Source organism: Onychomys torridus, chromosome 6 (genome assembly GCF_903995425.1).
Source record: "Onychomys torridus chromosome 6, mOncTor1.1, whole genome shotgun sequence".
In the NCBI taxonomy this organism is placed as follows: Eukaryota; Metazoa; Chordata; class Mammalia; order Rodentia; family Cricetidae; genus Onychomys; species Onychomys torridus.
Window position 1 is genome coordinate 108,562,257 of NC_050448.1, and position 14,760 is coordinate 108,577,016.

The 14,760-nt window shown below is 40.9% G+C and overlaps 1 protein-coding gene across 1 annotated transcript in view; it reads right to left on the reverse strand.

Moving 5' to 3' along the window:
- Arhgef38 (Rho guanine nucleotide exchange factor 38) overlaps positions 1-14,499 on the reverse strand; it is a 113,198-nt gene extending 98,699 nt beyond the window's left edge. Inside the window, exon 1 of the mRNA XM_036191547.1 lies at positions 14,304-14,499. Coding sequence (XP_036047440.1) covers positions 14,304-14,499 — 196 coding nt within the window. The remainder of the gene's footprint in view (positions 1-14,303) is intronic.
- Between the last annotated feature and the right edge of the window lie 261 nt (positions 14,500-14,760).

Sequence of the window (14,760 nt, forward strand, 5' to 3'; positions counted from 1 at the left end):
GCAGCAGTAATAAAGAGGTATCAGTTTAATTACTAGCGCTGCCTTCCAGGATGGACATGCTTACTCCTTACCCTTTAACAGAAGGGAGTGGAAACACACAGACGTTAAGTCATTTGTCCAAAATCTCACTGCTTTAAGTGGTGGGGCCAGGATTTGAACCTGAGTCTTTTCATCTGGCTTCAAATCCTTCCTTTTAGCCACTACTCACTGCCTGGGCCTTGTGGGAGGTGAGACAGAGCATGGAAATCATATTGCCCATGTCTGACACATAGATAGCTCTCCAAAAAGAGCCACTTGTTCTTTGTATTATCAAGAATCACTTGTCATTGGTTCTGAATGGCCTAGTTGGCCTTTCTCCTACTTCCACCTGGGAAATAGCCAGAAGGCGCTGATTGTATGTCTAGCAGGACATTTTCCTGGCAGCTGGGAAGAGCAGAACTATCAAGGACTACTACCAAGGCAGTTTAACAGCAGGTCTAATGTGCACATCATCACTCAGACTGAATCCAAATGAGATGGAAATTTGCCTTGACCTGTCATTTGTGATAGTGTAATAATGACTGACTTCTAAAACCCCAATTATCCCCATCTATCTCAAGGCCCAATCACAGTGCTAAGAAGGTTCTGAGAATTCATGGAGAATCTTCTGCTTCTCAAGAAAGTTTAGGAGCAAATCAGGAAGAAGGCTGCCCTGCTGGGGTAACATTTACTGTTACTCTTAGACTTCTAGGTGGCTATTCATTTAGATTAAGGTCTCTTGCTGGTATAAATTATTAATGATTGCTAATAAATAACCATGGACTTTTATGTTCATAATTATGCCACTTAACCCTTAGAAAGAAAAGTTGTAAGCAGTAACTTCATATTCTGACCTTAAAGTTTTGTTCAATGCTGTTGTGTAATGACAGTTGCTGTTAGTAGCACCTGTGGTCCGCTGATATTAGAGATGGCAGGGACATGTATATCTCTCAACAGTTACTTATCAGACAACTCATACAGTCACTTGATTGCAGAAGAGAAGGATAATATATCAAAAGTGCCTAGTCCCAAACTAATTTATAATTTTATCATAACCACAAATGTATTCAGAGATAAATAAAATCACTAAGTATCAGAATTTGGAGTTAATAATTTTATAAATTTTCTAGTTTGGAGAGTTAAAGAAATTTTGTATCTCATTCAAGATCAGTTTAAAATTATCTATTGGATTTGAGTGGATTCTGTTATATATGTAATAATGAATAATGCAACAGCACTTACTGTCAGGAAATGGGTAATCTAGAGGTAATGATGGGTTATTATTAAAGTTGCTGGGAAAGTCAGCATTTTCCCTTTGCTCCCTAAAACATACAGCGATATCTATGCACTTCCCTTAGTAATCAGTTTTTACATTTTCCACAAATTAGTTGCATACAGCAGCAAACCTGACTGCATGGCTGCATTTTTTATTGTAATTACATTAACTTAACTAAACACACATAAATTGGTAAAATATGTGAGTGTTAGAACATGTGTGTTTCTATAAAAACTGATTTAATGCTTTGAAACAATTTTCTAAAGTCAAGTTGCCAAGCCGTTACTGCTTTATTAGAATTTGGATGAGACAAATGAAAAAGATTAAGAAGAAAATGATTCTAGAATGATCCTGTAAACCAATCACTTTGCAATTAAAAAAAAACAACAGCCAAAATTGAAAAAACAAAACAAAACAGTGTACAGATTATAATTACCATACACTGAGACCTGGACTAAAAAGCCTAGCACAGCCTGGAAGCCGGGCTCTTTAGAGGTAGCTAGGAAAGAAGGGACATGCCATTAGCTAAAGGAATAGCATCTGTAGAGCTTGACTGAAAATCAAGATAGGAAAACAGCTTCATAAGAGGGAAGTAAAATGTTAGTGGGCATGAGAAGATACTAAGTTTGCAGACACTGTCATGGGACAGATTCTAAAAGCATCCTTAAAAAAATCTCAGACTTTTAAGGATGGTGAGTGCTAACTATTTTTTGATTTCTGTGACAAAATACCAAGGAAAACAACTTAAAGAAGAAATATTTCTTATGGCTATAGGTCCATCTCAATTCATAATTAGCCGATTGCATCATTTCTGGGCCTGTAGGCTAAGCACAATGGCAAAGAGCATGGTAGGGCAGGGATGCTCATCTCAGGGCAGCCAGGAAACAGAGAGAAGGACTAGAAAGATATTCTGTGACCCACCTGCCAGCAATCAGGCTTGCCTCACCTCCTATTAATAATGGCATCAGAATATGATGCAATAAATGGATTATTTGCAATAAATGGATTAATTCCTCAGTCAAGTCAGAGTGCTCAGGATCCAGGAACCTCTTAGTGACTGGTTTTACTAGCTGGGGACCAAGTCTTCAACGTTGTACCTCTTTGATAGCCACTTTATATCCGAACCATAACAATAGGAGACCATTGGAGAAAGCAGGGACATAATTAGGTTCTTTTAGCAAGGCCACTTTGGTCTGTGTAGCACCATATTTGGGAGGGGAGGTTTTCAATCGAGCCTTAAGGCAAGGATGCAAAGGCAGCCATTTAGCTGTACAGCTGCCAAAGGACAGAAGGAAAATAGTCTGCTTAGTCTATTGCCGAGACAATAACAAGAACTGGACAAACCAAGAGGAACTTAGGAAGAAATTAGCATAGACCTTCAGTCAATGCAGGGTAAAGGAGGGGTGGAGCCAGAGCTTAGATTTCTGAGTTGATTGACTGGATACTGTGACCATAAAACCAAACAAGGAAAAATAAAAAAATAATGAGGAGGAGAAAAGATGGTCACTGTACCTAGTTCTCTGCTCTACTTACAAAACAAAACTAATTCCTAGAAGATGTAAGTCCAGGTTGGAGAGATGGCTCAGTGGCTAAGAGTATTTGCTGCTTCAACAGAGGACCAGGGTCTGGTTCCCAGCATACACATCAGCTAGCTCACAACTACCTGCAACTCCATTTCCAGGGACTCCAATGCTCTCTTCTGCCCACCTTGGACACCAGGCACATATGCAGTGTACATATATGCAGGTACTCACATATACACATAAAACAAAAATAAATGCATTTTTTAGAAAGGAAGGAAGGAAGGAAGAAAGAAAGAAAGAAAGAAAGAAAGAAAGAAAGAAAAGAAAAGAAAAGAAAAGAAAAGAAAAGAAAAGAAAAGAAAAGAAAAAGAGTAAGTCATGTAAGCTACAGAGGCAAAAACTGAGGTCAGACCATCATCTTCTCCATCAGCATCAGCATCAGCCTATTTCTCTTTGTCCCTACAGAGCAAACACCAACTCATTATTGAATCTGGAGCTTTATTCCCATTGGAGCCTCGCTACCTCCCCAGATATGATTACAAATGTTCTTTAATCCAGGTCTTATTTCATACACTTCCCCATGCTTACCACATGCCCACAAAAAATATTAAATTAAAAACAAAAACAAAAACACTTGGCTCAGGCTTGTATTGAATCCTATGGACATAATTTTCACACGGTAAATCTTTTATCAGCTAATAGAAATCTGACCCACCAAAAGATGAATGGAGCAAGCCTTCTGTGAAATAGGTTGAAAATAATTGCATGTCAGGCAGGTTTTGGAAGGAAGGCAGGGATGTATGCAGTGAAAATATGGAGGAGCTGAAACTCCACTGCTCCAAATTTGAAAGCTCAACTATTGGAGCAGGTAACTACTTTATCCTCACTCTTAAGGCTTCAGATTTATTTCCTCTGACTGCTAATTGCTGCAAAAGATAGCAATGTGGGTTTCTAAAAGGAATTCAGCAACACTTACAGGCTTGAAAAATACCAAAGTAGCATAGGTTTGAATTTAGAGGAGGCTCCAATAGTGATCAGCTGTGGGGCGTTTACCCACCAACCCCACAGCTCCCCAGAGTTTTCTTGAGTGTGAGCAGCAGGGAATATTAGATAGAAGGATTTATAGTGCGGAGATAAACAGATAGAAAATACAGGACATCCTCGAGAGGGCCTGGAACCTTTTCCAACGGGTCCTGCCTGTCTCTGCCCCAGGGTATTTATAAAGATGCCAAAGGGTGGAGCAAAAGACCTCCCCCCAGCACAGCCAAGCGCAGACCATCTCAGACACCTGCACTGAGGCCCATGGCCCCAATCATCCTCTATGCGGACCTGCTGGATAAAGCCACGGAGAACCCGAAAATGGGCTCCGACAATCAGCATAGCATAGCCAGGATAATTAGGAACTAAATGGGTGGGCACTTCCTGGAAATGTCTTTATTTAAATTCCTAAATGGGAAAAAACAATGAAAACTGAAGCTCTAAGTTCTGAGCAGAGTAGGAGCTCAGGTTGGTAAATCTTGTCTGTATTCATTTTCCCCCTGTATGTGTCTTATTGTTGAATGTATAGTTTTGACTGGATGGGACACTGATTTTTATCCACATATTCATTTATTTGAAAAATATTTATTGACTACCCATTGCGCCTGTGAGCGGCTCTTAACTTGACATTTTTCATGTCCTCTAAGGAAATATTCGGGCACCATTAGTGTCCATTTTGGTTGTCTCTAACAGGCCTGAAGAAGAGCTCCAGGCAGCTAGTGCATAGAGGATGAGGATGCTGTTAATGTCCCACAGTGCAGGGGCCTCACCTTGCAACTGAAAACGACCTGTCCCCAAACGTTAGCTGTGGCACTGCTGGGAACTCTGTTCCGACTGCAGCCGAAAGGCAGTGAAGCCCAAGGGCAAACCTTGGTCTCTTGAAACGTCTTTTGGTTATGAAAGAGAAACAGTAAGACAATTACTGGCGAGAAATATGGCACGCCAGACAGTGAGTGATGGAGCACTGTGGAGGAGAGTAAACAGGAACTGGTCCCACCTGCCACTGCGGAGAGAGAGGTCACAGAAGGGCCATGTAGAAGCAGAGTTTAGAGTAGAAACTTCCAGAGAAGCAAATCAAGGTTTTTGTAATGGGCATAACAACTGATTCCAACTTTTCTTTCTCTCTTTCTCTTTCTTTTTTTCTTTCTTCCTTCCCTCCTTCCTCCCTTTTTGCCTATAATGCCTAAAGTCACTCTAAAAATTGTTTGCATAAATTATGAGAAAATTATCTGAGGATCATTTCTTATGCCCTCATTTTTAAAGTTATAATTTGTGTTAAATTTGTTTTTGGCCATTTCATTCAAGTGTCCAGTGCATCCTGGTTATTCTCACCCCCTTCCTTTCCCATCTCCTTCCCACCTCTGTTTACTCTCGATTCCACACAAGTCCTGTTTTTGCACGCATGTCCTTTTGTTTCTTTTTGTCAACCACTGAGTTTAACCAGGACCATCTGTCCTACGATGGGTTTGGAACTGCCCATGGGAGCCTGGTGGGCTCACTCGTGGTACCAACTGAAGACAATGACTGCCTCTCTCCGATGTCCACTGGTATCTAAAAGTTGAGTTCAGAAAGGCAGAGCTCTGTGAGTCCCTCCCCAGGCTATGTTTGACAGATGACAGGTCCTTTCCTGTACAGGCCCAGTGCAGGCAGCCACAGCTGCTGTGTTTGATGATTGCAATGTCTGCGTCATGCCAAAGAGTCAGCATTTTGAGGCCCTACTCTTCCTTTTTTTATCGTCAAAGCATTAGACATAGAGGTATGTCATTTTCTTCTCTTTCCATTCCCTCTCTCTCTCCTCTCTCTCCTCTCTCTCTCTCTCTCTCCTCCCATTTCTTTGTGTTGTGCTGGGGTTGAACTCAGGGCTACACAACCTTACACAAACATTTTATCACTGAGCTAGATCCCAAGCCTTTTATTATCCATTGAATTATCATTTGAATATATTTTTAGATAAATAAAAAACAGAATTTGTTTTCCTTTCAACTAACTGAAATTGATTTTTTTAAGTTCCATTTAATCATTTATTGTAGGCTGTGGATTCTGAGTATCACCTACAAGCATCAGTCCATGCATCAGTATATATGTATATAGTGCACATGTACATAAATGTGTACATATCATAGTTTATGTTCTCTAACATCATCTAATATGAGGTCTTTAGATGTCATAAAATTTGAATAAAATCTAAAACTACAGAAAAGTCAAACTACAGTTTGAATATTTTAAAACAAATTTTTAGTGTTTTTAATTTAAACATTAGAACATACAGCAAAAGCTGTAAGAACTTGAACTTTTGTGATTAGTTTTTCCTCATTCAAAAAATTCTATTAATAAAGTTTTAACGAAAGTTTATGTAGTGATGTGTAATTTATATATTGCATAGTAAAAAGTAAATGTGGACTGTGGGTACAGCTCAGAGTAGAGCATTTGCCTTGTATACATTGGCCCTAGGTTCAATCCCCAGACCATATAAAATAAAATGTGTAAAAGTTATTTCTTGTAACTACAATGTGGTAAAACTTCACTTTCTCAGAGAATATTAATTTTTCCCCAAATATTCCTTCACCAAATGAAATCTAAATTTACATCCTTACTTGACATGTATATGAAGAGATATTAAAAATTAAAAGGCTAAAGCATAATGTGAACTTATACTTTTAGAAATAGTAAATTTTGAATGTTTGATTTGTTTAATTTTTGTTTTTTGAGCTGAAGACTGAAACCAGGGCCTTGTACTTGCCCCTGTTTGGAGCTGATTGCCAACTGCTACAGAAAACAGAAAATCAACAAGGAATCTTTGGGAAGGAGCAGACATTCTGGCCGTTTCCACTAAGCATCCTACCCAACCGTGTAGGGTTAGTGCTGATCAGCAGCTGAGATGAGCTCTGGGAATTCATGTTATATTTTTAAAGCATGCCATGCTAGTTATTCTAGGAAGTGCTGATGAATCCACTGTGCTCACAGGTCTTCCAAATTTATACGTAGGTAAAACATTTTTTAAAAGTGTAAAATGATACAGTCCTTGAAAATGCTTGCTCATGGTTTGCTTAAAGATGGCAGCAAATGTCCTTGTAAAACAGAGCATCTAAGGGCTTTCGAACATTTTCCAAAATATTGTCAAGATTGGTCAATCCCTTAAGAAGAAAACAGAAAACAGGTGTGGATACTAAAGACTAGGGTAAGAAGAATGAAGAACACAGTTTGTCTGTTTAAACACACACAGAGACACAGACACAGACACACACACACACACACACACACACACACAGTGACCTTGGAACACAGTACATTCAGGAGAACTAATGGTGCCACTCACTAGGTGTGTGACCACAGAGAAGGCACTTCCACCTCTACAAACCTTGGCTTCATCATTTGTGAACATATGACATTAACTTCTTTACAAAGTTTTAAAAACTATGAAATGCCGTGATGCACATAAGTGACAAACACAGATGTTCAGGTTTGGATACCTTTCATTTGTCAACTCTCAAGGAAGAAAGTCAGCATTGTATTATCACCTAGTTTCAAATCACAGGACAGGTTTAATCACTCTGGAATGCCCCAACCCTAAAAATCCTAAATGGCTTCTTTTTTCACTGTTCTGTTCTGCACTCAACACCACCTACACTTTAGGCACAATTAAACTTTTTTTCTTATCACAGCTTCTGTATTGCTTTATGTGTACGTCTTATGTCGTGGAGACTTGGTATGAGACGAAGATTATGATACCAATATATCTTATTCTCTTCTTTGATTCTTTTCTTGATTTCGATAGCTTTTCCTTGCTACAGAAAAACAAAAGAATGTAGTTGCCAAAAGTTGGCTACTATCAAATGCTAGAAAAATTGGAATTGTAGAAATATACCAACCATAAGAATCAATACAGCAGCAGTTAACCACTGAATATTTTTAAATTATTAAATGGGCAGTGATTCAGCTGAGTGTGTACCAAATATGAGGCATGCCTTAAATACTGAAGTAGGCCTAAGTCTCTACCCCCAGGAGGAATCATATCTAAACAGGAGAACGAAAGGGGGTTGGTAATAACAATAATGTAAACTCAGACATTCTGAGATGAAAACCACTAAATGAGCAGAACAACCCCCCTCCCATCCACACACACAGACACAGTGATTTGCAGTATTGATTATTCTGAGTCGAAGGTGCCTGGGAAGAGCAGATGCAGGGAGTAATTCTAAAGTAATGCATAAATTCCCACGAGGAGAGGGACTGGCTGGATCAGGAAGAGGAGAGCTCCTCAACATTGGAGATGGACCACTGACATCCAGATGAATCTGCACAGCAGTGCTTCTTGAAAAACCTACAGCCTCCTTTAGTCCCCTACTTACTTCCCCAATTTCCAGTCGGTGGCCCCGCCCCCAATCCTGCTTTTCTACAGTACAGAACTCCAGGTCCATCTGTTTCTTTGGGGTTTTTACTTTTTTCTATAAAGTACTTTGTGTCACATAAAACAAATAGATTTCAAATAAAATCTGCAGCTTTTCTCTCAGTCAGTCTGCCTTTTGTCGATTCATTTCCCAATCCCATACACAGAATCTGAGAGGATAGAAGGAAAGCTCTTCCTTTCTCTGCCTCCTCAGGCAGGAACCTCCAGGGAAGGATTGTGAAGGGTGGAGAGACCTCACTGAGGAAGATCCAGACCTCCATGAATTTGAGGAATGAAACTTTCAGCTTGAGCAAAGGACTAATTTCCAGCCAGGAAGCAGGTATGTATTTAATTCTACATTTCTGATTGCTTGCACTTGGGTGGGAGGAGACTAGTTCTTTAAGGGACTAGCTGTTTTTCCCTGAGTAGAGTCAGGCCAGAATTGAGAGGTAAACAATGTCTGCAATCAACCATTTCACAACCAACACAGAAGCAGAAATCGGTGACAGCTTTTTCTGCACTGACTTGGAGACCTACCATTAAGAAGCATTCAGGAAAAAAATGATTTCTTACACAGACACTTAGACCAGCAGTGGGATGATGTGGCCTTTTGGGTTCCTCAGGTCACAGGGGAGGCCAGCTAGTCCAAGACATTCTTTGCCAGAGCCTCAGTGCAGGTATCCCAGAACTGCTCTTCTCTGATTCACTAATCAAGAGAGAAATTGCTCTGGATACCCTTTGACAAAGGCTTTTAATAACAACATTCTATTTTCCTGCTGCACTTAAATTTACAGCTCAGGATTCAGGCTGACTTTGTAGAATTCTATTACAGGATCACCCAACCATACACAGAACTGCTAATTTCTGAACTACAGCTCCATATTTTTATTTGCTTGCTTGCTTTATTTTGCTTTGTGACAGGATCTCTCAATGTAGCCCTGGATGCCCTAGAACAGCTATATAGACCAGCCTGGCATTGAACTCATAGAGATTTGCCTGTCTCTGCCTCCTAAGTGCTGGGATTAAAGGTACGCCACCATGTTCAGCTAACTGCATAATTTTAATTTGTAACTGTGTTGTCTTCTCCACCTTTGCTAGCGAATAGGGCCTTTCAGATGTATGGGGCATTTTTTGGAGAGGAAAATAAAGGATAACAGGCATAAAAAGTAAAGAGGAGCCTTAAAGTGAAGATAAAGCAGAAAATAGAGACCATTAAGCTCCTGTTATTGTAGGAAAAACTTGCTTGGTCTAAAACTTTGCAATTTTAATCCCTGAAAAACAGCAATAATAAAAATTATTTTTAAAACAGCAACACTGGCTAAGACACATCGTGAAAGGAAAAAAAAAAATGTGTGTTTCCAAGCAAAAACTGTCCAGTCAAGCTGTGTCACAAAGACTGTTCCCACATTATAAAAGGCATGCGGTAAACACCAAATTGCTTTAACTTGGTGTCAGTAAAACATTTGGCAAGATACTTAACTGGATGTATTCTGTTTTACATTATTGAATGCACCTATGCTCAACTCCGAGTTTTACCATTTACGGCTTTCCACTGCAAAGCTAGAGCTGCAAAGATTTGGGATCGTGTGGTGGTGGGTGGAAGTCCCTCGCTGGTGTCACCCTGGTGGTAACAGCTCTCACTCTCCATTCCTTCCACTTCACTTCCCCTTACTCTGCAGGATCCTCCACAGAAGGAAGATCACCTCCCCAAATCCACGCCTGCACCTGCCCTTCTCCAGTTCCCTGGTGCAAGGGTACAACTGTTTCTGGCATGCCATGCCTACATATCTAAAAGTTATAAACAGAGCTTCTCAACTGTCAAATGAAAAGTGATCTCCGTCTCTCTCTCTCTCTCTTTGACAAAGCTACCTTCATAACAATTAGAAATCCAAGTTCAAGCTTAGATTTCTCAGATCTGTTAGAGGGTCACACCAAAATTTGGCTCAGTGCTGGGGCACACTCACCCCTACCTAGCCTTAAGGCTTGTAAACTTAATCTTTCCCTATTAGGTCTCCCATCTACCAAGGGCATCCAATGTGTAGTATAAACATTCCAGTTTCATCAGTTCAAGAAATTTCCTATCATCAGCTACCTCTCAGGCCTACATGTACACACAGCCAAAGTCCACCCATAGGAAAATGAGATAGGAACAGACCAAAGCAAGCCTACAGTCAATATAGAGGCCTGTGCAACAGAAAATTCCCAAGTTCCAAATACAGTCTCCATGGGAGAATAAGGCAGCCCAACAGGCAGTAACCTTGATCCAAGGACTCTCCACCTACTTGATTAGGAGTCAGCAGTCTGGGACACTCCAGGCTTCTCTTGCCTGATTTTAACCAAGTGTACATGCAAGTTCAGCGTTAGTATGACAATCCCACTTTCCCCAGGAAACCAATGCCTGCAAAAGTACTGATGTTAATAGGATGGTGTCAGAGACATAGTTCTGTAAATGAAGATTATAAAATTAAAAAAAAATCTTCTGGCCAGGCAGTGGTGGCATGCCTTTAAATCCAGCACTTGAGAGGCAGCGCCAGGTGAAACTCACGGAGGTGAGTTCGAGGCCAGCCCAGGCTACAGAGTGAGTTCCAGGACAGGCACCAAAACTACAAAGAGAAACCCTGTCTTGAAAAACAAAAAAACAAAAAAACAAAACAAAAAAAAATCCTCTGTATTAGCAGAGGTAAAGATTGTTGCAGAATATTTGTTTACACTGTGAAGATGTGTCTTTGCCAAAGCTCCTTCTGACTGGTTTAATAAAGAGCTAAGTGGCCAATAGCTAGGCAGGAAGAGAATAGGCAGGATTTACAGGCAGAGAGAGGAAGTCAGAGGGATGAATCTAGGTGTCTGGGAGACACCAGTGGGTTGCCCAACAGGTCAGACAAATGGAACAGAGGGAAGGTAACCGAGCCACATGATAACGTAGATTAATAAAAACAGGCTAATTAAGAGCTAGTTAGAAAAAAAAAAGCCTAAGCTAAGGCCAAGCTTCCAGAATTAATAAGTCTCTGTGTCATTATTTGTGGGCTGCTGGTCCTGATGAGAAAGCACTACTACAAAAGATGAACATCAGTTGAGTGTGTGTCTCTTACTGGTCTTCTCCCCAGCTCTGTTACTACTTTAAGATTCACTTATTTTCAGGCCTGACGTCCCCTTCCCCAGCAGTCCCCCTTCCTTCCTTTCAGCCTCACCACTTGACTCCACATGTTATGCGCTGGTAAAATTCTGATTTCTATGGATGAGAAAACCCACACAACTACTAACGATACCTTCCATCTTTAGGAAAGTCACCCCCCAAAAAAGCCACCCCTGGTCAACACAGGAGGAGTGGTTTTGCCCACCTCAGTGTGGATGTGTGGGAGTTACTGCTTTCTGTGGCTCCACGATTTGAAACAAGTTTTCTAAAAAAACTACAAGATGCCTTGACTCTCTACTGAAAAAGGAGGGACTGTAATATGCTTCAGTTCGGCTTTTGTGCACGAATGACAGAAGCTACTGGACGTAGACTTTCTTCTAAACACTTACACACCTCTTTCTGTAGGTGTCAAGTTCCGAGTTCTGTGGTTTTTCTCTTTAGCAAATGGCGTTTGGAGGAGGAAGTCAGACAGGAATGAGAAAGGCTCCAGGTTAGAAATACAGAGACGCCTAGCCTTCCCTTTTGTGGCATCCTTCATTGGCCTGGAGCAGAACAATTGCCAAGGCTTTCAGTGTGAACAGCGCCCACTCATTTACAGATTAATCTTTAAAAACACGATACATCAAATGGGCTCATAATTTGGCCAAGTCCAACTTTTCAGTCGAGTCTTGTGTCCTTGTATTTTGCAATCTGTATGAAGTGTGTACCTCAGGGAAGTTTGTTTTTTAACGCTAGAGTACCAAACTTTAGGATTTTATAAGGAAACCTACCACTTCCTTCTTAACAGTAATAAAACTTTCTTTTCTAAAGAAGGAATGAAATTTAATAAAAGAAGGAAGGGAATAAGATGCCATTGACCTGCTAGGAGCAGGTTTTGACTCCTGTTATCAAAGACAATGGCATTTTTATCTACTTATCCCATTCTCAGGGACTGCTTCACCAGCAAAAGTATTTACCAACCAAAAACCTAAGCAAACGGTGAAAGCAAACTGACCCAATTAGTTAGCTTCTCTAAGAATGTATTACAGGCTGTGTAGCATAAGTGACAAGCTTTTGTTCCTCATCATCCTACTGGTTGTGAAATCCAAGGTCAAGTTCCTAGCAGACCCAATTTCTGAGGTGGGCCTGCCTTCTGATTGACAGTTGTCTCTACCAATGGCAGCAGGGGAAAAAAGCAAATTCTTGAGTATCTTTCAAAATCATCAATTCCATTTACTAGGGTTCTTGTCCAGGATATAATTACCACCCAAGGGTCTCATTTCCAAATACTATCATTTTTCAGGTTATTAATGTGTAGATTTGGATTCGTGTATATATATAATGTGTTGTCTGAGGAGCAGAAATTGCATCAGTAACATCAATCGCTATGGTTTCAAACAAGACCACTGACTCTCATTTTCATGAAAAGCTTAAGCATTGCAGAATATCTCGAGTACACATATATATCTGTATGTTCTATACAGATGCAGACATATGCAACCAAGTCATGCAAGTCATGCATAATTCAAATGGGGTTACACAGGTAATCATATATGAAATCCTAAATTTTTACAACTCAGCCTTTAAGTTTCCCTGTTTGTTTCATCTCTAGAGTCCTCAGTAGAATGGAAATAAGGAGCTGTGATGTATGTTTATAATGAACGGGAGAAGAATGAGCTAAGGTATGGTCACAGTACTCTACAAGGCAGTGAGGAAGGAGATAGGAGATAGGCCTCCACTAAAATGTAGTCATTATGTATGCAGTTCTGTACATTCACATGCTCTGTTTTAGTAAACAATCATATTTATTGCTGGAGGTATGAATCCCTCCTTATAAACACACACACACACACACACACACACACACACACACACACACACACACAGAGTTTTTATTCAGGCTTGGTTATCTGTTCACATCCTTTCCCTGCCTGGGCCAGATCATCCAAACCATTTGTTCTATTGAATAGTTGCTGAATAGTTCAATGATATTGAACAGTTATTTATGCTGGGCCTGACTCTATAGCCAGGATTGGGACATTTAACAAAGCAAGCCTCTTTCATGGAGTATGGGTAGGGTGAGAGATTGGAGGGGAATAAGAGTCAATATAAGCAATAAGGAAGAGCTATATGTTTCAGATGAGGCATAGTGAAGAAGTTAAAACAACCCTGTTTCCCATCTGTACTTTCTGCCTGCTATCACGCCAAACCAAGTCTCACCGGAGCAAGTGGCCTTTAGGGGGAAGGGTAGTTGGAAGAAGATAGAAATCCAGGGCCAGAGGTGGAAGACGTGTTGTAATAACTGTGCCAAATTACCTTACCACATCACAAAATAAAATGCTTATTTCCTCAGCGGTCACTCGGCATAAGTGTGTGGAACAGCTCTGCCCTGTCTGGATGCTGTTCAGTCTTCTCCAAGGGCATGCTCACTGAAGTGATTTTCAGGAATTCTTTCAGAGCATCCCACTGACTAGAACATTACTTATTTTTCACAGACATGATTATAGCTTCACATCCCTGTTTAAGGTAACTTCAACCATGGTTTAGCACAGTTTCCTAGCTAGAGCTCATGGTGTGACATCTCAGAGCGACCTACAGGGATAAACTGCCTTTTGGAGGTTTTAAATCACATGTGTACCAGTCCTTCCCCCTTTTTAGGTTGGATGGGGGAGAGAGGGGGAACAAGGAAGGTAAAGGAAAAAAAAAAAACCCTTGCCAGGGAAAATTGAATGGCATTAAGAAAAATTTAGAGGCGATTCTAACCATTGATTCATATCATAAAAATTTCTCTATATCTCACGAGTCCCTTTCAACTGCATTTCCTTGTTTTGTAAGAAGGAAAAGTTGGATTTGATTTCCTTCTCTGCCTTAAGTGTCTCTACAAATGGGGGCCAGCCAAACAGAACTGGAGGGGGGGCTACCTGAGGCAGCCGCTTTTTCTTTGGTTACCTTGTAGTTTCTGGTTGTATTCGGTCCTGTCCGACTGGCTCCTCCTCAAGGTGCCAGAGTGGTCCCCAGAAACACTGCTGTCCACCACAGTGTCTGTCTTCCTCCTCTCCAGCATATACAGCCTGGGTCTCAGGAAGGTCAGATTCTTCCTCTTGCCTCCCAGGTTTCCCTTCCCAGGGGCTTCTCTGGGCTCCATCGGAGGCAATGAGACAAACTTCTGAGCTTTGCAGGCAATGGCAGGTTGCTTACGGGCCTCAGGGTGAACCTTGGCATTTAACTGTCCCCTTCTAACTACACTGCTTCTTCGCTGCAGGGTGACCTGTCTGTGACTGCTACCTGGAGTCCCCGAGCTCCACCCCTATGAGGTCATTCTTTTTTATACCTACCATCCAACAGGGGAAGTTGCCACCTGTTACCCGAGAGACCTGCTGCACTGAGTTAGGCAAAGCAGGGACTC